The sequence below is a fragment of the Stenella coeruleoalba genome (assembly GCF_951394435.1).
Source record: "Stenella coeruleoalba genome assembly, chromosome: 9".
Lineage (NCBI taxonomy): Eukaryota > Metazoa > Chordata > Mammalia > Artiodactyla > Delphinidae > Stenella > Stenella coeruleoalba.
Window position 1 is genome coordinate 94547315 of NC_137155.1, and position 27255 is coordinate 94574569.

Consider the following 27255-nt stretch of genomic DNA (forward strand, 5'->3'; position numbering starts at 1 on the left):
TAGATGCCCTTTCTCAGATTCTTTAGCATATTCTTGAACCCTCTGGCTACAGAGGCAAAACTGAAGTTTTCAAGGAATACAACTCTTAGATCTAAAACATAGGTTTGCAAGTGATAGCTCAGTGCTCATGTTGGTGTAACTGCCATTTGGATATTTTCCCACAAAGTTCATTGACTAGCCCTTGCTAGTTGAACTCCAGTTGTCACTTTTCTGTCCCCTAACAATAGGAAGGCCACAGCTGGCTTAGGTACAATATCATCTACTCAAATTTCATGCCCTATAATGATGTGTCTACAAATCATATCTGCCATCTAGTTGTTGAAGTTATTCTGCTGACCCTTGGTCCAATCTCACAAAACCAAAACTTTAATAATGAAAAATCATGCAGGAAGTATCTAGGTGTGCTAGGTGTGTGTGTGTAAGCACGCATGTATGTAAATGCATATGAAAAATCGGACAGGGACCATTCCATAATTTTTCTTAAAAATTATATACATATATGCACATGAAATTATATATATGTGGTATATGATTATATATTTTATATATACAATGTGTAGTATCTAGTACATACCTGAGGTATATATGTGATTATATATTATAAATATACAACATATATGTGATATTATATGATTACTCTCAATTATTATTTAACTCAGCAATTTAATAATATATTGAAAATAAGCAAAAAATGTGATGAAATACATGAGCTCTTTAATGGTATTAACAAGTGCTAAAAAAATTCATTTTTAAAAAAAATAAAATTAATAGAGCCATGTGTTACTCAAAACTTTGGACAGATGATCAAGGCTTCTCTGAAAAATCATCTGAAGGTAATTTATTTCTGAAGACTCACCCCCAGTGCAAGAAAGGAAAAGCAATTTGTCAGGAACATACTTTATGAAATAGAAGAGCCATAAAGAACAATGCCCCTGATTAAATTTAGTTGAAAACTGACTTCCTGCAGCTGCTCAGAATGATCTCACTCTGAACATTTATTTTGACTTCATGCATGATCTGACAAACATAGCATCTTTACATACATACTTTCCCCCTCTTCCAACACCCTGAAATGATTCAGGAGCCATGCATGGATAACTTTGGGATCTCTGATTTATAGCATTTGATAACCAACAGACTAAAATATATTACTAAACTAATCCAATCAATATTTCAACATAAATATGTCCTCACAGTTTGTTGTGTAGGGTTCTTTAATACCAAGACTCCTATTATAAATTTTCTTTTAAATGTGCTAATCATTTTTACCTTCCATCATTTTGATTCAAAGACTCAATAATGTTGACATGCTTACAGAGCTTAGTAATTTGACTGCATAAATACTTTTTAATAAAAACTTGCCAAAGCAAATGACTAAATATTGCTTACAGCTAGGCTTATAAGAATCAAGCAAAACCAAAGATCTTTGGTTTTTCTTAAGCAAAGTACATGTTTCCTCTTCATGCGTGTTAAAGCATACTGAAAGTACATTTTCAACTATGTCATGAAATGATAGAAAATAAATCCCAATCACTGGGAAAACTATAGTCACAGGTAGGCTGAAATCAATTGTCACATATATTAGAGGTTATTAAGATCACAATGTATGTTCAGATACTTGATACCAACTTACTCCACAACAGTTTTATATTTATATATCTTATTCCATAAAAGCCAATGATACTGAGCAAGCTTTTGCAGAATTTTCACTACGATAGAGAAAACAGAAGCCTTATAGATGAGTGTCTACTACTACTTACATAACCTCTGGGGTTGAAGTGACAACTTTGCAATTTTTGTTTGGTTCTAGCTAAAAGAACTAACATTCCTCCCAAAGAATGTGAAGAAATGATAACAAATTCCAACTAAAAAGGTAATTCTTAAGAATCAAGTCAATCAACTGCATTATATGAATAAACAAAATCATGGTATACCCATATAATGGAACCCTACTCAACAGTGAAAAGGTACACAATGTGATCAATCTCAAGAGCATTGGGTAGGGCTTCCCTGGTGGCGCAGTGGTTGAGAATCTGCCTGCCAATGCAGGGGACACAGGTTCGAGCCCGAGTCTGGGAAGATCCCACATGCCGCAGAGCAACTAGCCCCATGAGCCACAATTACTGAGCCTGCGCGTCTGGAGCTTGTGTTCCGCAACAAGAGAGATTGCGATAGTGAGGCCCATGCACCACGATGAGGAGTGGCCCCCACTTGCTGCAACTAGAGAAAGCCCTCGCACAGAAATGAAGAGCCAACACAGCCATACTTAAATAAATTAATTAATTTTTTTTTTAAAAAAGGCAAAATTCCTTTAAAAAAAAACCATTGAATAGGTTAAAAAGTCAGACAAAAGAAAACAAACCCTGTAATTCCATTTATCTGATATTCTAGAAGGCTGCAGGAGCCAGACCATAAGGCATCAACTGCCAAGGAACAGGAAGGAAATTTGGGGGATGACGGACAAGTTTTCATCTTGCCTGCCGTGGTAAATACAACTGTTAACCACTTCAAAACTAATTCAACTGTCTAAAATGAATTTTTTTGTGTGAAAATTATTCCTGAACAAAGCTGATTAAAAACAGAAAAGAATCAGAGAAGCCAGACACTACATTCCATGATTCCAAACACAATATGATAAGCTCTTACAAGTTTTCTAAGTAGTTATACAATTACTGCATACAGAATATTAACTATGAAAGAATTTATAGCTATTGTTTAAAACTACCTCATACACTTCTGCAACTGTTCTATAATTCATCACACACTGTAGCTTTGAAGGACCACCCTCCACCCTCTTGGCTTATCCAAGTCTAGTATGAACCAGCCCAAAAAGTGATAACATTTCATAATCAAGAGTTCTCTGAATAGAGGGCAGACAGCATAAGCAAGAAGAACTACAATCCTGCAGCCTGTGAACAAAAACCACATTCAAAGATAGACAAGATGAAAAGGCAGAGGGCTATGTACCACATGAAAGAAGAAGATAAAACCCCAGAAAAAAAACAAAATGAAGTGGAGACAGGCAACCTTCCAGAAAAAGAATTCAGAATAATGATACTGAAGATGATCTAGGACCTTGGAAAAACGATGGAGGCAAAGATCGAGAAGATGCAAGAAATCTTTAACAAAGACGTAGAAGAATTAAAGAACAAACAAACAGAAATGAATACAATAACTGAAATGAAAACTATACTACAAGGAATCAATAGCAGAATAACCGAGGCAGAAGAACAGATAAGTGACCTGGAAGACAGTATGCTGGAATTCACTGCTGCAGAACAGAATAAAGAAAAAAGAATGAAAAGAAATGAAGACAGCCTAAGAGACCTCTGGGAAAACATTAAAGGCAACAACATTTGCATTATAGGGGTCCCAGAAAGGACAAGAGAGAGAGAAAGGACCAGAGAAAATATCTGAAGAGATTATAGTCAAAAACTTCCTTAACATGGGAAAGGAAATAGCCACCCAAGTCCAGGGAGCGTAGCGAGTCCCATACAGGATAAACCCAAGGAGAAACACGCCGAGACACATAGAAATCAAATTGACAAAAATTAAAGACAAAGAAAAATTATTGAAAGCAGCAAGGGAAAAATGATAAATAATATACAAGGGAACTCCCGTAAGGTTAACAGCTGATTTCTCAGCAGAAACTCTACAAGCCAGAAGGGAGTGGCATGATATATATAAAGTGATGAAAGGGAAGAACCTACAACCAAGAGTACTCTACCCGGCAAGGATCTCATTCAGATTCGATGGAGAAATCAAAAGCTTTACAGACAAGCAAAAGCTAAGAGAATTCATCACCAACAAAGCACCTCTACAACAAATGCTAAAGGAACTTCTCAAAGTGGGAAACATAACAGAAGAAAAGGACCTACAAAAACAAACCCAAAACAATTAAGAAAATAGTCATAGGAACATACATATTGATAATTACCTTAAATGTGAATGGATTAAATGCTCCAACAAAAAGACACAGACTGGCTGAATGGATCCAAAAACAAGACCCGTATATATGATGTCTACAAGAGAACCACATCAGATCTAGGGACAAGTACAGACTGAAAGTGAGGGGATGGAAAAAGATATTCCATGCAAATGGAAATCAAAAGAAAGCTGGAGTAGCAATACTCATATCAGCTAAAATAGACTTTAAAGAATGTTACAAGAGACAAGGAAGGACACTACATAATGATCAAGGGATCAATCCAAGAAGAAGATATAATAGTTATAAATATATATGCACCAGATATAGGAGCACCTCAATACATAAGGCAACTGCTAACAGCTATAACAGAGGAAATCAACAGTAACACAATAAAAGTGGGGGCCTTTAAAACCTCACTTACAACAATGGACAGATCATCTAAAATGAAAATAAATAAGGAAACACAAGCTTTAAATGGCACAATAGACCAGATAGATTTAATTGACATTTATAGGACATTCCATCCAAAAACAGCAGATTACACTTTCTTCTCAAGTGCACACAGAACATTCTACAGGATAGATCATATCTTGGGTCACAAATCAAGCCTCAGTAACTTTAAGAAAATTGAAATCATATCAAGAACCTTTTCTGACCAAAACGCTATAAGATTAGAAATCAATTACAGGGAAAAAAACGTAAAAAACACAAACACATGGAGGCTACACAATACATTACTAAATAACCAAGAGATCACTGAAGAAACCAAAGAGGAAATCAAAAAATACCTAGAGACAAATGACAATGAAAACATGATGATCCAAAACCTATGGGATGCAGCAAAAGCAGTTCTAAGAGGGAAGTTTATTGCTATACAAACCTACCTCAAGAAACAAGAAAAATTTCAAATAAACAATCTAACCTTACACCTAAAGGAACTAGAGAAAGTTCCTTTAGGTGTAAGGATAAACCCAAAATTAGCAGAAGGAAAGAAATCATAAAGATCAGAGCAGAAATAAATGAAATAGAAACAAAGAAAACAATAGCAAAGATCAGTAAAACTAAAAGCTGGTTCTTCGAGAAGATAAACAAAATTGATAAACCAATAGCCAGACTCATCAAGAAAAAGAGGGACAGGACTCAAATCAATAGAATTAGAAATGAAAAAGGAGAAGTTACAACAGACACTGCAGAAATACAAAGCATCCTAAGAGACTACTACAAGCAACTATGCCAAAAAAATGGACAACCTGGAAGAAATGGACAAATTCTTAGAAAGGTATAACCTTCCAAGACTGAACCAGGAAGAAACAGAAAATATGAACAGACCAATCTCAAGTAATGAAACTGTGATTAAAAATTTTCCAACAAACAAAAGTCCAGGACCAGATGGCTTCACAGGCGAATTCTATCAAACATTTAAGAGAAGAGCTAACACCCATCCTTCTCAAACTCTTCCAAACATTGCAGAGGAAGGAATACTCCCAAACTCATTCTATGAGGCCACCATCACCCTGATACCAAAACCAGACAAAGATACTACAAAAATCGAAAATTACAGACCAATATCACTGATGAATAGAGATGCAAAAATCCTCAACAAAATACTAGCAAACAGAATCCAACAACACATTAAAAGGATCATACACCATGGTCAAGTGGGATTTATCTCAGGGGTGCAAGGATTCTTCGATATACGCAAATCAATCAATGTGATACACCATGTTAACAAATTGAAGAATAAAAACCATATGATCATCTCAATAGATGCAGAAAAAGCTTCTGAAAAAATTCAACACCCATTTATGATAAAAACTCTCTAGAAAGTGGGCACAGAGGGAACCTACCTCAACATAATAAAGCCCATATATGACAAACCCACAGCCAACATCATTCTCAATGGTGAAAAACTGAAAGCATTTCCTCTAAGATCAGGAACAAGACAAGGATGTCCACTTTCAATACTTTTATTCAAGATAGTTTTGGAAGTCCTAGCCACAGCAATCAGAGAAGAAAAAGAAATAAAAGGAATACAAATTGGAAAAGAAGAAGTAAAACTGTCACTGTTAGCAGATGACATGATACTATACATAGGGAATCCTAAAACTGCCACCAGAAAACTACTAGAGCTAATCAATGAATCTGGTAAAGTTGCAGGATACAAAATTAATGCACAGAAATGTCTTGCATTCCTACACACTAATGATGAAAAATCTGAAAGTGAAATTAAGGAAACACTCCCATTTACCATTGCAACAAAAAGAATAAAATACCTAGGAATAAACCTACCTAGGAGACAAAAACCTGTATGCAGAAAACTATAAGACACTGATGAAAGAAATTAAAGATGATACCAACAGATGGAGAGATATACCATGTTCTTGGATTGGAAGAATCAACACTGTGAAAATGACTATACTGCCCAAAGCAATCTACAGATTCAATGCAATCCTTATCAAATTAACAATGGCATTTTTTACAGAACTAGAACAAAAAATCTTAAAATCTGTATGGAAACATAAAAGACCCCAAATAGCCAAAGCAGTCTTGAGGGAAAAAAACGGAGCTGGAGGAATCAGACTCCCTGACTTCAGACTATACTATAAAGCTACGGTAATCAAGACAATATGGTACTGGTACAAAAACAGAAACACAGAGCAATGGAACAAGATAGAAAGCCCAGAGACGAACCAAAGCACTTATGGTCAACTAATCTATGACAAAGGAGGCAAGGATATACAATGGAGAAAAGACAGTCTCTTCAATAAGTCGTGCTGGGAAAACTGGACAGATACATGTACAAGAATGAAATTAGAACACTCCCGAACAACATACACAAAAATAAATTCAAAATGGATTAGAGACCTAAATGTAAGACTGGACACTATAAAACTCTTAGAGGAAAACATAGGAAGAACATTCTTTGACATAAATCACAGTAAGATCTTTTTTGATCCACCTCCTAGAGTAATGGAAATAAAAACAAAAAGAAACAAATGGGACCTAATGAAACTTATTCTGCACAGCAAAGGAAACTACAAACTAGATGAAAAGACAACCCTCAGAATGGAAGAAAATATTTGCAAACAAATCAACAGACAATGGATTAATCTCCAAAATATACAAACAGCTCACGAATTCAGGGAATTTTTGTTGGGTGCTAATCTTTTAAATGAAAGAGAAGACCAACTCCTAACTAACTAAGCTCAACAAGAACATTGTTTATATAAAAAATAATCTTTAGGACTTCCCAGTCAGGATGCTATATTCATCAATTACTCTGAGAAAACTAATCTAAAAACAACAGTCCCCCCATTTCAAATTCCTACACACTAATGACACCAAAATTCATATCCCTTTCTCAAACTACTATGCCGTGAGTTTCAGATTCTCAAAGTCCCACAGAATCACAATTTAAAAAGAAAACCTCTCACATTTAGCATCAAAATGCCAATAAATTCAAAGGTAAGGACCTTAGTTTCATGATAAAAGAGTCATTTAAGAAGGAATTAGAATACAATGTACAAAAGTAAAATAGCTAGCTAGTGGGAAGCAGCCACATAGCACAGGGAGATCAGCTTGGTGCTTTGTGACCACCTAGAGGGGTGGGATAGGGAGACTGGGAGGGAGACGTAAGAGGGAAGGGATATGGGGATATATGTGCACATAGAGCTGATTCACTTTGTTATACAATAGAAACTAACACAACAATGTAAAGCAATTATACTTCAATAAAGATGTTAAAAAAATTAAAAAAATAAAATGTTACATAAAAAAAGAATACAGTGTAATGTAAGACATTCTGGAAATAAGTGGGACATATTACTACTCATGATTTCAGACAAAAAATGGATAGTCTTTTTAGATACAAGACATTTATGGTTTATACATGCTAATAATATTAAAATATATTTATATATATCCCTGAAGTTTCTTCTCTAGCATCAAGATACTTCTAGTACCTGATACTGTATCTTAGAAACCCCTGGCTGTAAAAAAAAAAAAAAAAAAAAAAAAAGCTTCGTCTTTGTGACATTTCTGCCAAGATATCAAAGAAAAATCATTAATTCAATAAATTCTTAGATGCTCATTAGTGTACTGGATATTATAAGGCACATAAAGATTAATTATGATCACTGCCTTCCAGGAGTTCACCACCTAATGAGAGAGATAAGATACATCTACACGTAGCTAAATCACAAGGTAAAATGAGAAGGTAAATAATTACAAAGTATTATGCATAGTTAAAGGACAATAGATCACTAGAAATTTACAACCTAGTTAAAGATATACGTCTTTACAGCTCTAAATCAAGGTAAAATGTGAATATAACATTGTAAATTTAAAAGTATTACAAGATATAAGAGACGTCCAAGTCCCATCGGGCTGGAAGGAGAGGGTGTCCTCATGGGACAGACAGCATTTTATTGAGCACAGATGCATGGAGAGTTTTACTACAAAAAACAAAACAAAAAAACACTAGCGTATGCTACTAAAACCATCTGAACATCAGTACAGCAAAGGATCTAGAAGCTCTGACCAATCAGAATGGACTGCCAGACAATCAGAATGGATTATGGGTGGTACCAATGTGATCAAGCTGCAGATCAGCCTGAGAAAGGGCCCTGGGCACAGGCAGTGAGGAGAAAGGACCTGGGAGAAGACAAGGCACGGCTGACAACAGCAGCAAACGCCACACACCCTGATTCTCACCGTAGTGAGTTTAGAGTTCATCCAGGAGACAAAGGAGAAACACTCCACCTCGCCACAGTAACCTCTCTCTCACACAGACACACACACACACAGACACACACAGACACACAAACACACAGACACACACAGCACTCTGGGGCCCTAACTAACCTTTTACACTCCATTAGGATCCTCAGAATATTTTCTAACACCCCCATTCTAGTTTAATGGTCCACACCCACGCTTTCCTTTGTCATAGAACCTATCACACAGAACTAGAGCTTTTGCATTATGTGTTTTATAATCTACCACACCGAATGCTAATTTCCTCTTTACTTCTATTATACTGTAAGTTTCTCGGGGGCAGGAACTATATTTTATTTATTTATATATTCACAGTAACCATCAAAATATCTAACTGTAAAAGGGATTCGATGGATGCTTGAATGAATGAATGAATGAATGAATGAATGAATGAATCACAAGTTAAATGCTACATTCTTATTTCTGCCATTGGGTTATTCTAGAGAGACTATATCTCATTCCAAAGCTTTCTCTTTTTTTTACTCAGTTTACCTTAACTAGAGTCTAACAGAACAGGGTTTAAAAATGCTTACCTACCTTAAAAGGCATTATTTTCTTAAATGATCAGTATAAATTATTTCTCCCATATTGTCAGATTACTTATGTTGTGTGATCGATTTTGTGACTGTTTCTGTACAATTCTTATTCTCTTCTACTTGATTCCATTACTTCCTTCATCTCTTAACCATAATTAGTGTGACTATAATTCTCCCGTAAGAACCTCCAGCAATGTTTCTTAATCTTTTTTTCAGATTCAGAGAGCTATGGAGTCTTTTTATTTTTTTGCGGTATGCAGTCCTCTCACTGTTGTGGCCTCTGCCGTTGCGGAGCACACGCTCCCGACGCGCAGGTTCAGTGGCCACGGCTCACGAGCACAGCCGCTCCGCGGCATGTGGGATCTTCCCGGACCGGGGCACGAACCTGTGTCCCCTGCATCGGCAGGCGGACTCTTAACCACTGCGCCACCAGGGAAGCCCAGCTATGGAGTCTTTATCCCAAAAAATGTCCATCCACTCCAAATTCAATATATTATGATTTTATTTTATGAAGCCCCAAAGTAACATTAATTAGGTCAGAGAGTAGTTTCCTGTGAGGGGGGCTGGCAACGGCAGGGAGGAGGAGAAGGCTCCGGCAACCCTGTTATGATACTCTACTTATTGATCTCAGTACTGTTCACACTGCTGTGCTCCCCTTTGAGAAAATTCATTAAGCTGTATCGTTATCACTTGTGCACTTCTATGTTTGTGTTTTAATATTCATTATGATGGAAAACATTGGTAATTACTGTCAGAGTTGACAACTTTCCGGACCCTGGTTAAAAACTGACTAGAGCAACAACTGTCCTTCTCTTACAGTATCTGTTAAAGATGCAGAAAAAGGACTAACTTGGGTGAGGGAGGAGAGCAATGGTGGTTGGGGGCAGGGCGGGGAGTGCATAACCCTCCCCATCATCACTTTTATTTACCTAGTACAAGCAAATAACAATCGCCCAATATTCTTTGCTGTGGACAGTTTACACTTTTCTGATCTAATACAGTGTCAATAAAATCATCGCTAGAAAAACAAAACAAACCTCCAATGCCTATCAATGATGAGCAAGAAAAAAATCTGCTCCGTAAAATCTTCCTAGCAAATCCTACCTTGCTTCTCTTCTATTTTTTCACCCTCATCTCTGTATCCTGTGATTATTCTGATCATGGGGCCAGGCTTCTCCATCCTGGTTCTGACCAACGGTGGGTTTTACCTACTTGGGAGAAGACAGGAGGCAGATGTTGCGAGCCCACCAATGGACTTTTTCATCACAGACCACTACCAGAATATAAACATGAGACTTGAGTCAGTATCAGGCTGGAGCTGTAGAATTGGGGGTATTAGCCCACACATCTGACACCCAAACTTACTACCCCACATTTCCAAAAACAGACATCTGGGATTAGGAAAACAGTCAGTTAAGAGTACAGGAGTACAGTACAAAGAGTCTTCATAAACTGTCTTCCTCTTTAATCTCAAGTCCACAACCACAGCTAGGATCCAAATATCACTGGTGGTGCCCATTCTATGTCTCCTTGACTGGGTCTTCACCCTGCCTCAGTTTCATGTACAGACTGAACACACACCCGAATCAGAACCTATCAGCTCTCAGAGCAGAGGTAATCTAGTTACTGAAAATACACAGGTCATCAAAGTCACTCAAAACCTCATGGTGAGAGAGAACAGAGTAACTGTAATCAAATACTTATTAACAAATATTTTCTGAGAATCTAATTTTCTAGGCACAAGGGACTTTACATTCATTGAGCTTACATTCACTTGAGCAAGAAAAATTAGTCATATTTTCTGAACTCCAAATGGCAGAACTCAATGCAACTCTTTGCTACTTAGGAAAAAATAACAATTTTTTTTTTTTTTTGGCTGCACTGGGTCTTTGTTGCTATGCACAGGCTTTCTCTAGTTGCAGCAAGCAGGGGCTACTCTTCATTTCAGTGTGCAGGCTTCTCATTGCGGTGGCTTCTCTTGTTGCAGAGCATGGGATCTAGGGTGCTTGGGCTTCAGGAGTTGCAGCACACAACCTCAGTAGTTGTGGCGCACGGGTTTAGTTGCTCCATGACATGTGGGATCTTCCTGGACCAGGGATTGAACCCATGTCCCCTACATTGGCAGGCGGATTCTTAACCACTGTACCACAAAAGAAGTCCCAATAACAGATAATTTTATTTTTTTCTTTTTGTTTCTCCCGACTCACTAGCATATACTCAGATCACCATGAACTGTTTTCACAATAAATAAAAACATTAAGGGCTTCTTTATAAAAAAAAAAAAAACACCTGGTAAATGGAGAGAGGTGACTTTCAAAGTAGAAACAAAGACAAACATTTGTAAAAAAAAAAAAACAAAAACACAAAAGACAAACATTTGTGAAAGATGTAGAAGACTGAATGCATTCCGTACATGATCAGACGTAAGGTCACCACTGAACTTTGCTTCAGCCCTATCCCTTGGCAAACCCTGCTCCTCTGTTACTGTCTACATCAGCCTTCCTTCTTTCCATTCCTAATGTGTAAAGATCTCACTTTCTCTTCAACTGGAGATGATTCTCTACATATTCATGTTTTATTGCATAATTATAAGGTATTACATTGTAGATTAGCACACTGAATAAATAAAAAAATAAGAACAAGCGAAGCAGCGGTCCACAACCCTAACTTGGCTTTTCAAAACTCATGAATATTTTTTCCATTTCCATTGTAAAGCCTTTCTGTTAAAAATACAGTTAATAGGAACAATGTTTAGTTACCTATGTCCAATTAGTTTAACTGGGTAGGGTTTGGATTTAATGAGATTTATTCCAAGACTTTAATTCCCACATGAAGCAGTTAGCTTCACTCATCTCCCTATTAGGGACTCTATCTTCACCCCAGCCAGCCACGTCCCTAAGCATCAGACTATGCATCACGGCAAACAATGTTATTACAACTTGAAAATCAACAACAAATACACTTTCTTCTTAAACATCTTCATATATGGACAAATGGATGCTAGATAAATCATATAAATCTTCTTGGAAGATTTCCGTAACATTACTCATAAATGTGTTCAGAAATATAAGAAATGATTATTTCGAAATTTGGGCCAAAAATAATGGCACCCATTCCCAGATCCGGCAATGTACACTACTTTCAGATGCGAGTAAACATGTTGGATGTTGTATTTCTCACTAGTGGCCAGCCCAATCCAATAAAATTAATCAGTACAGAAATCTATTTTTTCATAGGCATTCTAGATGGTTCTTATGATCAAGGAAGAGCTGGGAAGTACTGTGTTAATACCCTTTCACAGCTCTGGTTCATGTAATTATGTTCATGAGCTACACCCATCACAAAGAGAAGAAGCACTCAGTACCAGATCGCTGGCCACTAAGCAGCCTATAGGCATGAAACAAACAGCCCCCAATTCATATCTTGCCCACATGGCCATTATGCTCCTCTCTGAAGCAACTGGCCCAGACACTTCTATACACATACTTGAGTATTTTTTCACACACTGTCCATGTCAAGTCTTCAAGAATACAGTCAGAGGAATCCATAAAGTTTAAAAATAAAGACGCACAGGGGCTTCCCTGGTGGCGCAGTGGTTGAGAGTCCGCCTGCCGATGCAGGGGACACGGGTTCGTGCCCCAGTCCAGGAGGATCCCACATGCCGCGGAGCAGCTGGGCCCGTGAGTCATGGCCGCTGCGCCTGCGTGTCCGGAGCCTGTGCTCTGCAGCGGGAGAGGCCGCAGCAGTGAAAGGCCCGCGTACCGCAAAAAAGAATTTAAAAACAATAAAATAAAATAAAATAAAGACGCACAAAATGTTAAGAATTTAAATTGTCTTCCTAGCTGTCACTGTGGCTATATTCTTTGATAATGCATCCAGACATGCCCAATCTCATGCCTTTCTCCTATGGGCAACCAGCTGCTCTCAAAATAACAGCTCCAATATTAAAAACGTGAAGTAAAAATTTTGATGCCATAAAGATGCATTTTACATCATTTCAAAATACATGTATTTAAACTCACAGCTACAGTATGCTGCATCAAATATTTTTATTTTTTGCAGCAAGGAGGTGATTTCTCAAACTATAAACATTTCAGTACATTGAATAACACATATGGTAGAAGTAGAACTAAATTTCATAGCTAGTCTACTTATATCTAGACTATAAATTCTTGTGTTTGCCAAGAGGATGAACTACACACATGCTGGCAATGAGCTAGATTTAAACTGTGCTTTCATCAAATGTATTCTCACATCTAAAAATAGCTCACCATGCAAAGATCAGGAAAACGAGAGAGCACAGATAACAAATCATTAAGAAATAAATTATTTATCTCTTTAAAATATATGTATGCATAACTCAGAAGTAAGATAAATTACACTGAGTTTTACTCGATGCTAATATAAAAATCTTGAACCTTCTACAGCAGTATATATCTTTTATATGAGATCAGTTTGTATTCCTTTAAACTGTTTGAATAAAAACTCAAATTACCATTATTTTAGTCAATGTTCAAAGTCCTCACAAATATCGATATCTGATAATGCTACTTCATGAGACTGTGAAATAGTAGAATGTTTTTTTATTTTGAATAAGATTGGCCTATTTCTACTTGCAGATACCATTCAAAGCAAAGAAATAATACAACATGGTTAAGCAGCTCTCTCCCTGAGGTGGTTTTCTGTAAAAAGAATTTGAAGGAAAATGAACAGTCACCATTCACTAAGAAGAGAAAAAGCAAGCTCAAGAGCAGAACTGATATAACAGACACTGGCTGAAAGAAAGCATACCTTTCCCTCTCTCCTTCCGTGACGTCATATAAGCGGTTGGCACCTCCATCAGCACAGGCTCTTAAAAGAGCTTCAAAAAGAAAAAAAACAAAGAATATTTCAATATAGGAAGCTTAGAGCAGTATCTTTCAAAGGCTGAACGTTAAAAGGCACTCAGACACACACATGCACACACACACACTCACGCTCCCCTCCTTGGATCATTTCACATTCAGCCAGTGACACTGCTGGTACTGAAAACGATCCTACACATCACACACACAAGCGAGACCACCAGGCAAGTCCCTTGCTCCCTTATTTTATTAATTTTTATAGAAATTTTCTATTTATGGCAGGTATTAAGGGTTTCCATATTTTACTGTGATATGGAAGATTTCTTTTAAAAATAAATCATAGGGCTTCTCTGGTGGCGCAGTGGTTGAGAGTCCGCCTGCCCATGCAGGGGACACGGGTTCGTGCCCCGGTCCGGGAAGATCCCACATGCCGCGGAGCGGCTGGGCCCGTGAGCCATGGCCGCTGAGCCTGCACGTCCGGAGCCCGTGCTCCGCAATAGGAGAGGCCACAACAGTGAGAGGCCCGCGTACCACAAAAAAAAAAAAAAATAAATAAATAATAAGCATAACATCATAAGTTTATTTTAAAGTATGAAGTAACTAATAATCTAGATATATATGACTGTAAAAATTGAGAAGTTGGTACAAAATTGACTGAAACTTGGGAAGCACTAAGATAATCAGATAAGGCAAAAGAGCCCCAGCTGCCTCTCTAACTGGGCCTTTTTATCTCTTGGCTTACCGTGCTTTTCCCCTAGTATCATCCTAGGATTTGATGCTGCTGGTCAATCATTCCTTGAAATTTTCTTAGTCCATTGTCTACTATTTTTGTCGTTGTTACTTCTCTAATTTCTAATTTTCCTAGAAATGGTCAGTATCTTAGCATCAATTCATCCCTTTATTTAAAAAAATATATCCTTTATCTAATAGTTTCTAATCAAACTTTTTTTTTTTAATCCTGGGCAATATAAGAGTGAATGCTGAGATGTCTAAGATTCTAATTCCTCACCCTGAACAGACCAAAGCCTTGCCTCTGTCCCCACATAGCTGTTAAAACCAATCATTAGGTCATAAAAATCAGCAAAGACCTTGGACACCAGCAGTTTCAGAAGAAATAAACTATAATCGGCCCTCCATACCCAAAGGTTTCAAATTTGGTCCCCTGCTGAATCTGTGGAAGGAGCTGAATTCCTGTATTGCACCGTTTTATATTAGTGACTTGAGCATCTGCGGATGTTGGTATCTCAGGGGTTCCTGGAACCAATCTCCCACGGATACCGAGAGACAACTGTATTTTTTTGAGCTACTTCCTCATTTTATTGCACTTATGAGATCACCTTCCCTTTTTGCAAATTTAGCCACACATTTAAAAGAGTGTTTATAAAATCTACCTCCAAATTTCTAGGTGTTTTATAACAGGTGGAATATTGGAAAAGATAGTTAATTGACCGTACTGGCATGAGTAAAGGTCCCAAAGAATTTTCCACTGATCAGTGATATACGGGAAATAGTTTTCTGTCCTATATTATATCAGAAATAAAACAGAGGCCAAGTGGGGAAAAAAAAAAGAAATCCCTTTTTTGCTTCAGCTTCTTCAACTGTAAATGGTAATAGTATCACCTTTGACAGAGGAATTAAGCAATTAATGACTTAATAATTATAATAGTGCTCATCACAATACTGGAACATAGTAAGCATTCAACAGACTAAAGCATTCATTAGTCCTCTTTCTCCATTCCTGTTAGAATGAAAATAAAGTCTAAAAAGCATTGTTTTTCTAGAAAAGAAAAGCCTAAGGTCCTTAAAAAGTGCAAAACAAAAATAAGAGTTTTTACAAGATATCTAAGAGGGACATCTCATTTTACCCATTACCAACAACACGTATTTCCCTTTAAGGAAAGGGACCCAAATTCAAATTATACCACAAACATAACCTGCAGAAGATCACAAAATATTCTGCATATTTCCTTCATACCAAAAACTAAAAGTTCAAAGACATCAAAAGCTAAATGGAGAGATAATCTCACATACAAAAGATGCTGTACAACAAATGAATAGGGAGATGGAAAAGACTGATAAATAGAAACAGATGAGGGCTTCCCTGGTGGCGCAGTGGTTGAGAGTCCGCCTGTCGATGCAGGGGACACGGGTTCGCGCCCCGGTCTGGGAAGATCCCACATGCCGCGGAGCGGCTGGGCCCGTGAGCCATGGCCACTGGGCCTGCGTGTCCGGAGCCTGTGCTCCGCAACGGGAGAGGCCACAACAGTGAGAGGCCCGTGTACCGCAAAAAAAAAAAAAAAAAAAAAAAAGAAACAGATGGTAAACTGTAATTACCCTCAGAGTATATAATACATTTCTCTGTAAACAACATTAACAAGTCTGTTGTATCTTTTTATGTAAGATCTTTTTATGTAAAATTGATTCACTGAAGTAAAATGAAAATCTAGAAGTAGTGGCAAAGGATTATCAAATAGAATGACTTGTCATGTTTTCGCACCATATTATTTTACAAATATCAGTTGAATTCAACATTTATACCTATCACGTGGCAGGCCCTAAACAGAATAGAAAGATGAATAACAGAAAGAACTAGTTCTCCAGACTCACACTATTGTGGAAAAAGGAGAAAGAGAAGCACATATATACATTGCACTGTAGACATTGATGAGGGCTATGACAGAAGCAATGAAGCATGATGGGAGGACTGGGACAGGAGACAATTTCAGTGGACAAATCTGCAAAACTGTGTATTATTAACTCTAGTTCAGCTAAAATCAGTGTTACTTTGATAATCCAAAATTGTTTTCTCCTGCCTGTTATTTCTCACACCCAGACTTAAACTGGTATTTTTAGAGCAGTTTTAATAAAAGAGAAATACTTAAGTCTTAGGAAGTAAATTTGTCCACATCTATTCCTGTTTTAAATGAATAAAAGAGTTAAAATAACCATGATGAAATCTGTGGACCACTCTTGTATTACCTAGAAGCTGGGATTGTGGTGCAATCCATCTGAAAGAAAACACAAGCTCCAGTCTGTCCCTAAAACTATTTTGTTTTGTTGTCAATAAAGCTTAACAAAAAAGATATACTCTACCACTTTTAAATCTTATTAATGAAATATTTTCCATGTACTTAAATAAAATTGCATTTGGAAAACAAAATTTCAAGCATGTATTACATAATGTTGGCATGAATTCATTGGTAGCAATTTGAAAGCTGAGTAAACAAATGACTATTAATGAAAGAGACCAACTAAAAAAATCAGTAGTAGAGGACACTCTCAAATAGGATATTTTTGATAAATCACGAATCAGCCTCAAAAATATGTTCACTCCATCATCATTTAAATTGTCCCACGCTTTAATGAAAAGAAGTTACTGCATGAGTTATCTTTAATGTAAAAATGTCATTGGCTCATACAGCAAAATTTTTGCAGATTTATCAATTACTACAGTTTCAATGCTTGAATAGTTATTTACTATGGATCAGGCTGATAAACAGCTGAAGACTAAAATACATTAAAATCTCTACATCAACTTTATATATTGGTACTACCAATAAGCATGCTAAATACATCTGAAACTAATTTTTTTTTAACCTGGCATAAGTTACTGTTACTGACAAATAATGAAGAGCTCCACCCACAATCAGAGGTTAATTGGTTAGTTCATTAATTTCTGTTGAATAAAGCTGGACAGAAATGATTTGACTTTCTGAAAAGTAGACTATGATATTGGTTCCAAGTATTAAGATGTAAGAAAAAATAAAGTAAAATCAAAGAAACATTTTTCAGTGTCAGTCAACTGAAAGAACACTAGACATAAAGGATTTTGATTCCAGTCTGGATCAGCCACTTATTAGTACTATGACTGATCTAATTCCAAGTGTGCTGATTCCAATGCAAAATAGAGTATTATATATATTTTACCAAGCTCACAAAATTTTTCAGGAACTGGAGAGAGACGACAAAGATAAAACCAGAAGGAAGTAGCATGGGGAATATTCTCTTACATGCAGTTGATAAAATTATAATTTTGAGAGACAGTTTGGCAGATTTATAAAAATTTCAATGTGTATGTCCTTTGATCCAGAAATGCTAGGTAGCCTCTATAAAACTTGCCCAAATTCACAAGGGCGTATGTACAAGGATAGTCACTGTGATATCATATGTAATCCTGAAAAAGCTGTTAGCAAACTTGAATGGTCATCACTTAAATACTGGTAAAATATATCAAGGCCCTTGTAAGGAACCATTAAAAAAAAAGTAGCTCTTATATGTATTTATATGTTATCTCTTATAAGATATGTTATTTAAAACTTTAGGTCAAATCTTCCTTGCAACAACAACTCAGAGAATATATAGAAATATGCCTAATTCAATAAAACTAAGAATTGTACCAAGGTTACTATGTCAAGAATGCTTATCCAAGTAATCAGTGATCAGCATTAATAAGATGCACCCACACTGGAGAAAGGATGCTAGACCTACACCCTGAGGAAGCTCCTAAAAACAGCAAGGCACAACAGCTCAAGACACCCGAGAATCAATGTCTTCCTGGTCAGAAGCATACCAAACTAGGAGTGACCAGAATGTTTGAAAGTCACTCCTGGGAAGTAACTAGACGTTCACTATTTTTGTTAACAATCATTATTTATTACCTGTCTTGAAACTCTTCCTTAAAGCTAAGTAAACTTAGTGTTGCGTAAAGCCTATCATGTCTTCTTAGTTTGCTAATCCAAGACCACTTCTGTGTTGCACACAATGAACTCTTTAACCTTGATTATTCATAAGGAATAGGCATGGGATCATGGAAGACACTTTTTCACTCTTACATTAAACACTGTGCTGCTAAAAATATTTTTACAAGAAATATGAATTATATTGTAATTACAATTTTAAAACCAGTAATAATAACTAAAAAGGAAAATACACATAAGGTAACAAGAATAATTTCAGATCCAATCCCATTATTAGGAGAAGAAATCAAATATTTTGACAGACTTGGTCAGGATTGAGTTGAAGGTACCTACATTAATCTGGAGGAAAGCAAAGATCCAGAATCTTATGTAGAAGATGTCTTACAGAATTCCTGGACAGCTGAACACCTCCAGTTAGCCAGATCCTGTTTACTCCTAACACAGGTCCTTCTTCCCTAGTACTCCAAAGATATAATCAGTCTTTGTGTACCTGAAATCAATCTAGTCTATCGCTATTACTGCTTTAAGCCAGGATTCTCTCCCTGCTTTAGAAACAACAGTAAACCACATAATTCCCAACTTCTATTCTTCTACCCAGATGAGCTAGTGTGGCTGGAAAAAAAAAAGGGGGGGTACCTTCTGGACTAGCCTCAGAAATAGTCTACCAACAAGTACACATCACATTCTTTATTAAGAAGTGATAATCACTTATTAAACATGTGAGGGCAGACACAACTACTCGGATATCAGAAAGTTCACTATCAGGCATTACAGAGGTTACGTGGTTTGTCTTTTGTTTTATTTTTATTGCAGTAAGAACACGTAACATGAGATCTACCCTGTTAAAATTTAAGTGAGTAATACAGTATCATTAACTACAGGCACAACATTGTACAGCAGATCTCTAGAACTTAATCATCTAGCGTAACTGAAACTTGACTTCTGTTGAACAGTAACTCCCCATCTGCCCCTGCCCCGAGCCCATGGCCACCACTGTTCTATCCTCTGCTTCCCTGAGTTTAACTGTTTTAAATTTCACATATAAGGGGAATCATGAAGTAATCTGTTTTTCTGGGACTGGCTTCTTTCATATTGTATAATGTCCTTCAGTTTCTCCCATGTTGTTGCATATTGCTAGATTTCCTTCCTTTTTAAGGCTGAAAAATATTCCATTATCTGTATATTCCATTATCTGTGTATTCCCTGTTTCCATTCATCCATCAATGGACATTTAGGTTATTTCCAGATCTTGGTTATCTTGAACAGTGCTGCAGTGAACATGGAAGTGCAGCTGTATCTTTAAGCATCTAACTTCAATTCTTTTGAATAAACAGCCAGAAGTGGGATTGCTGGGTCATATGGTAACTCTATTTTAACTTTTTATTCTCTTTCTCATAGCGGCTGCACTGTTTTGCATTCCTACCAACAGCAAAGTAAGGTTTGAGTTTCTCCACCTCCTCACGAATACCTGCTGTCTTTTTTTTTTTTTTTGATAATAGCCAAACTAAGAGGTTTGAAGAGGTATCTCATTATGGTTTTGATTTGCATTTCCCTAATGATTAGTAACGTTGAGCATCTTTTCATATACCTGTTGGCCATTTGCAGGTCTTCTTTGAAGAAATGTCTATTCAGTTCCTTATCCAATTTTTAATTGGGTTATTTGATTTTTTTTCTGGATAATGAGTTGTCGGAGATACTTACATTTTGGGAAATTAATCCCCTATTATATATAAGGCTTGCAAATATTTTCTCCCATTCTGTAGATTGCCTTTTCACTCCTGCTCATTTCCTCTGCTGTCCAGAAGCTTTTTAGTTTGATATGGCCCTATTTATCTAATTTTGCTTTGTTTGGTTTTTGACATCAGGTCTATGCAATCATTGCCAAGACCAGTGTCCAGAAGCTTTTCCCCTATGTTTCCTTCTAGGAGTTTTACACTTTCAGGTCTTACATTTAAGTCTTTAACCCATTTTTCAGTGAAGATAAGTGTTTTTAACCAATTTTCATCACTAGGAACAATGCTAATATAAAGCCGTACTTCATATTTTATACTTACGGCAGCCAAGAAGGTCTAAATCAATTAATTCTTCCAGAAATATCCCTTGCTTAAAAACATTGACCTGTAAGTATTCTCTGCCATGTTAAAACTTCAACCATATCATGAAGCCTAATAAGAAATATATTTTATATAAGGACTCATGGAAGGTTTCCTTTAATGAACTATTATCCTTAAACACATTCAGGTGTTCACTTTTAGTATTTCTTAAATTCTTCATAAAAAACAGAATGCCTGTTTAGGATATTTCTGTGATTTAAAAGAGAAGTTACAGGATCTTCCTTGGAGACCTTCACGCGTGGGGAGTGTTAAATATATTGGTCAACGATAAAAACAAGGGAAAAATACATCTAAGATACTATTAACTATATATACAGTAATAAAGATATTGATTTTTACATTTACACAATTTTAAGCACAAGAAATGGTTGCAGTGGTGCTCCTGCCGAAGAGGACAGGGTTAGGACAAAGCTTCATTTTTTGCGTAACTAATTTTCTTCAAGGGAACACCGCTCTTGCACTCGCAGCCCGTAAGTGGCGTTAAATCTACACCCAAATTCAGATTTGGCACATGGCTCAGTTCATGCTGTTACATCTCCTGCCTGGGGGCACTGATTCAGAGACAGAGATGTGATCCAATCAAAGGTAATGAAACCTAGGGAGACTTTCCCAGGTTCCCTTTTCTGCTGTCCTGCCACCTGAGAGACTGTAAGCTTGGATCTGTGATGGGCTATCATAACAGCCCAGAGCATGGAGCCAATACAGGAAGGTAAAACTAGGAGACAAGAGTACTGTTTGAGTCCCCATAGTCCTAGCAATAGCCTTTTTAATTATTGGGTTGGCCAAAAAGTTCGTTCGGGTTTTTCCATAAGATGTTATGAAAACCCGAACGAACTTTTTGGCCAACCCTGTACATGCGCTAACAAGTGCCCTTCTTCGGCTCAGGCCAGTTTGAGTTGGGTTCTCTGTCATTTGAAACTGAAGGAGCCTTAACTAATCCAAATATTAATTTCTACTTCAAAGACACAGCATCTTCCTCTTGGTTGGAGAATACGACCTTATTATGTCTCAAGTCTATACTGCATCAAGGCCTTAAAAGGAGGTATATATTTTTGTAGGTAGTTGGCTTATTATGCGTATACACTCTCACCTGCAAAGCCTTGATTATGATCCAAATTAGTCAGGCCGTGGACATGGTTAACAGACGGATTAGCATGCTTTCTCTATGGGGATGTTATTTCATGGGGAAAAACTTTCATTCAAAGCCTTTCGTGGAAATATGTGCTCTCTGAAAGAGACAGCAACAATTTGCTTTGCTCACAGGAGTACCAAGATGCATAATTAATTGCTGTTTAGATAACTCTTTCAGAGTTTTAGACGAAAGGTTTAATTTACAGTATACTTATGTGCAATTATTAAGAGAGCTCACATTATATGTAACATCCCACAAACCGTGAGTGGAATACTCTTTAAATTTTAGTTAAGTCAGTAACACAGAATTATCCTCATTTCAAATAAAAAGCAAATGGTGTTTATATTGAGCATCTACATGCACAGTGCCGTGCTAGCCCCAACGGGCTAGTTCACGCCATGCAACGAAAAACTTTTATTACCTTTAGGTATATGCTGCTGTGTAAATTCTATTACCCCTTCTGTCTACCACCTTCCACCTCCTCCTCTCCTAGTTATGTGCTATGGAGATAAAGTGTGACATTTAGTCATCTTTGATGCTCTTTATGAAGTCTACAATCAGGTACCACCTTAACACTTAGTGACACTAAATACCTCATTACTAAGAAATCTTAAAAACAACCAAACATCAAACTGCCCATCTATCCTAAAATGGCACGGGGAAAATTTTCTTAAAGATGAGTAAAGCTCATCATGTGTAAAAACTGCCAAGAGGGAAGCAGCGCAGAAAAACAGGGTCTTGTGAATTAAGCTATAGCATATGCAAGTCTGTCCTAATGTGAGTTGTTAGGAATAATTAGGGTTGAGTGCATTCTCAATCATTAAATTTCTACTAAAGACTGGCCATTCTTTAGGGACAAGATGGCAAATATGCCTACTCAATCCACAGGGAATAAGGAAACATATAACAGACCTTTGTTGGTGTTGGTTATAAACACAGGGTTGCTCAACCTTGCTACTATTCACAATCTGGGCCTTTGCTGTAAGGGGTCGTCCAGTACATTGTAGGATGTTCAGCAGTGTCCTTGGCCTTACCCACTAGATGCCAGTCATACCTGAGATGTGACAACCAAAAATATCCACAGACAATGGCAAATATCCCCTACTCAGCAAAAATCACTCCCAATGCCCAAACCGGAGGACCACTTACACCTCGGCAGGCTGCCCAGAGTCCCACCATATCCAGCTGTAAGGCAGACTGCTCATCGCTATTCTCGAAAATTCCAATTTAAAAGCAAGACTATCACCCAGAAACTACATTCCACCTAGCTACCAATGTCAGGTGAATTAACAAAGCAACTTATGTCCCAGCTAAATTGCCTTCCATAGACCACTACCTAACAGCATACACAAAAATAAACTCCAAATGGATTAAAGACCTAAATGTAAGACCAGACACTATAAAACGTAGAGGAAAACATAGGAAAAACACTCTTTGACATAAACCACAGCAAGATCTTTTTTGACCCACCTCCTAAAGTAATGAAAATTAAAACAAAAATAAACAAATGGGACCTAATTAAACTTCAAAGCTTTTGCAAAGCAAAGGAAATCAAAACAAGACGAAAAGACAACCCTCAGTATGGGAGAAAATATTTGCAAACAAATCAACGGACAAAGGATTAATCTCCAAAATATACAAACAGCTCATGTAGCTCAATATAAAAAAAAAACAAACAACCCAATCAAAAAATGGGCGGAATTCCTAAATAGACATTTCACCAAAGGGGACATACAGATGGCCAAGAGGTGCGTGAAAAGATGCTCAACATCACTAATCATTACAGAAATGCAAATCAAAACTGAAATGTGGTATCACCTCACACCGGTCAGAATGGCCATCATCAAAAAATCTACAGACAATAAATGCTGGAGAGGGTCTGGACAAAAGGGAACCCTCCTGCACTGCTGGTGGGAATGTAAATTGATACAGCCACTATGGAGAACAGTATGGAGGTTCCTTAAAAAACTAAAAACAGAACTACCATATGACCCAGCAATCCCACTACTGGGCATATACCCGGAGAAAACCGTAATTCAAAAAGAGACATGTACCTCAATGCTCACCTGCAGCACTATTTGCAATAGCCAGGACACGGAAGCAACCTAAATGTCCATCGACAGATGAATGGTTAAAGAAGATGTGTCCTCTTATATACATAGATACAACGGAATATTACTCAGCCTTAGAAGGAACAAAATTGAGTTATTTGTAGTGAGGTGGATGGACCTAGAGTCTGTTGTACAGAGTGAAGTAAGTCAGAAAGAGAAAAACAAATACCGTATGCTAACACATATATATATAGAATCTAAAAAAAATGGTACTGACGAACCTAGTGGTAGGGCAGGAATAAAGATGCAGGCATAGAGAACGGACTTGAGGACACGGAGGTCGGGGGGAAGGGCACGCTGGGGCAAAGTGAGAGGAGTATTGACATATATACACTACCAAATGTAAAATAGATAGCTTGTGGGAAGCAGCTGCAGAGCACAGGGACATCAGCTCGGTGCTCTGTGACCACCTAGAGGGGTGGGATAGGGAGGGTGGGAGGGAGACGCGAGAGGGAGGAGATATGGGGACATATGTATGCATATGGCTGCTTCATTCTGTTGTACAACAGAACCTAACACAGCATTGTGAAGCAATTATACTCCAACAAATGTGTATAAATAAATAGCCTTCCAATCTATCCCAGATGCAAACCTACCATCTTATCCTCTTAGACTTTTTGAATTCTCAATAAGATCTCTCCTACCATCTGTACATGTATTAATATCTATGATATTCCACGTAATCTTCCAGCATGATCCCACACCCTCTATTTGTGCCTCCTACTCGTTTTGAGACCCCATAACTAAATTATTGCCACTAGTGACAACAGTCGAAGTCAGGTCTTTCCGACTGTGTGCTGATAGCTCCCATCATCTCCCAGGACAGATGAGAAAACAGCATTAAAGATACCACCATAGACAGGGAACATGAAAAATGACAACTTCTATTATTAGCTCAATTCATTTCATAATGTAAAAACACTGGTAAAGCGGCAGTGACAAAATGAGATGTGGCAGATGTCTATGAATGAGCAAAAATAATCAAATGCCCAGAACTACCAAGAAGAGCTGGAATAGAAGAAAAGGGCAATGACGGTGGCTGGTTTGCTTGGCAAAAGTAAGAGCTTTTAAACAAAACTCACTTTGTTGATGCAAATGTGTTACGTAATGGAAGAAGGCAGAAGCCATGGAACCCACTGACCTCCTCTGCCTGCTCATTCAGCACCAGAATTCCTTCACCTCTCCTTTTTTTTTTTTTTTTTTGCGGTACGTGGGCCTCTCACTGTTGTGGCCTCTCCCGTTGCGGAGCACGGGCTCCGGACGCGCAGGCTCAGCGGCCATGGCTCACGGGCCCAGCCGCTCCGCGGCATGTGGGATCTTCCTGGACTGGGGCACGAACCCGTGTCCCCTGCATTGGCAGGCGGACTCTCAACCACTGCGCCACCAGGGAAGCCCTCCTTTTTTTTTTTTTTATGGATCAGTGGTATCAGATCTCAGAACTTATAGGCAAGACATATTTCAATAGAGAGATTTATTTTTGCATCTATCAATAGTGAAAATGTGTTAAAATCAGATATTTGTTACACAAGTGATACATTTATCTTATTTTGTAGAGATAGAAGAAAAAAATACCTAATCGGATCATATTTGTACCTTTCCAAGTACCTTTGACAAAATATTTTAACGCAATTTACTGAGTTTCTAGCAAACAAACCTATTCTTTTAAACAATAATCATTAAATCTAAATAGTAATGATAGGATAATTTCAGCAATTGGGGCTTAATACAGAAAACTAGAAACAGAAAAAATTACATATTTTTACTACCAACTAATGTAAGAATTTCACATATTATAATTTTATAATTAACTACACTCCTTTTCTAACTTAGCAGAGTCAAGCTAATTCTTCTTCCTGGTTAGGAAAAAAAATAGTTTTGGGGGAGGACTGTTTGACAGCTATTAGTAAGAATAAGGGGAGAGGAATTAGAGATAATATTTCTAGAAATAGATGAAAAGAATAATCACTGGATGTTAAAAGCAAGAGATAATTACCCAACAATTCATACTAGGGCTTCTTTAGGCCAAGAGTTATAACCAGGTGGAACAAAGCACACTTAAAGAGCTTCAAGGGGATGAATAAATGCCTTACTACCACATTTCTTAGTTTGTAAGTTTTATCTGGGGACATTCTTAGAGGTGAATTAACCTTACTCTTTAAAACATGACTTATCAGGGCACGAAAAAGCTTTTTTTAAAAAAATAATTAAAAGAAAGCCAGTTGCTTTGCAGTTTAGTTAGATAAGCGAATAGCTTTAAGAGATAAAACTGAGAGGCAGTCAAGAACCATATTAAGCAGGCCACGGTACAGAACCGAGCTCAAGTATAAAATGAAGCCATGATGGGTTTTAAGTTTCAGAGTGTTCTACTCTGACCTCTGTGTTAAAAAACTTTCTTCCTTTTACATTGAGAACAGATTAGAGGGAGACAAGAGTGTAATTAATGACATTAGTTAGGAGACCTGCAGTGACCAGGGGAGAAGGTGGCTTAGACTAGAGTTGCAGCACCTAAGGCAGAGAAACTTGGATGTACTTCAACATACATTGGGAGTTGAAAGTGACTGGATCGGCTGAGAGACTTGGATGTGGAGGATGGTGCAAAAGGAATCAGAGATGACCCTCAGTTTCCTGTCTTGAGCAACTGACAAACACTGGTACTGTTTACAACTGTTTACTATTCCCTCTACTGTAGTTTTGTCCAATGCTTGGCCACATTCCATAAAATATTTCCTGCTATTCTTGGCCCTCTATCATCCTTCACATTTTGCTGTCCCATTTATATTATAACCCTATGGGCCTGCCGTTCTTCTTACAATGAGACACGTAAAGATCCAATAGCTCTTCTCTCACTTTTCTCCACATTGGATTTGCCTCCAGGGGTCTCTGTAGAGTGGAAATATTTTATACTAATGGTAGAGAAAAATTAAAGGCATTATCAAAAAAGTTTAATGAAAACTTAAAACACGAAATACAGTTTATAGGATAGATGTGATGTTAGTAAGTGTTGTTCAGAGCAGTTTTATTGTTTGGGCTTGAGTTTGGGTTTCCTTGTTTGTTTGTTTGTTTGGGTTATTCCTAAATCAAAGGAAACATGAAACCAAAATATTAGAAAGGACCTGG

The 27255-nt window shown here is 37.4% G+C and overlaps 1 protein-coding gene across 2 annotated transcripts in view; it reads right to left on the reverse strand.

Annotated features, from left to right (window-relative positions):
• Positions 1 to 27255, reverse strand: part of TPK1 (thiamin pyrophosphokinase 1) — a 333066-nt gene that overhangs the window by 201001 nt on the left and 104810 nt on the right. For both annotated transcript variants that reach the window (XM_079932024.1, XM_079932025.1), the window contains one exon: positions 14032 to 14101. In XM_079932024.1, coding sequence (XP_079788150.1) covers positions 14032 to 14101 — 70 coding nt within the window. The remainder of the gene's footprint in view (positions 1 to 14031; positions 14102 to 27255) is intronic.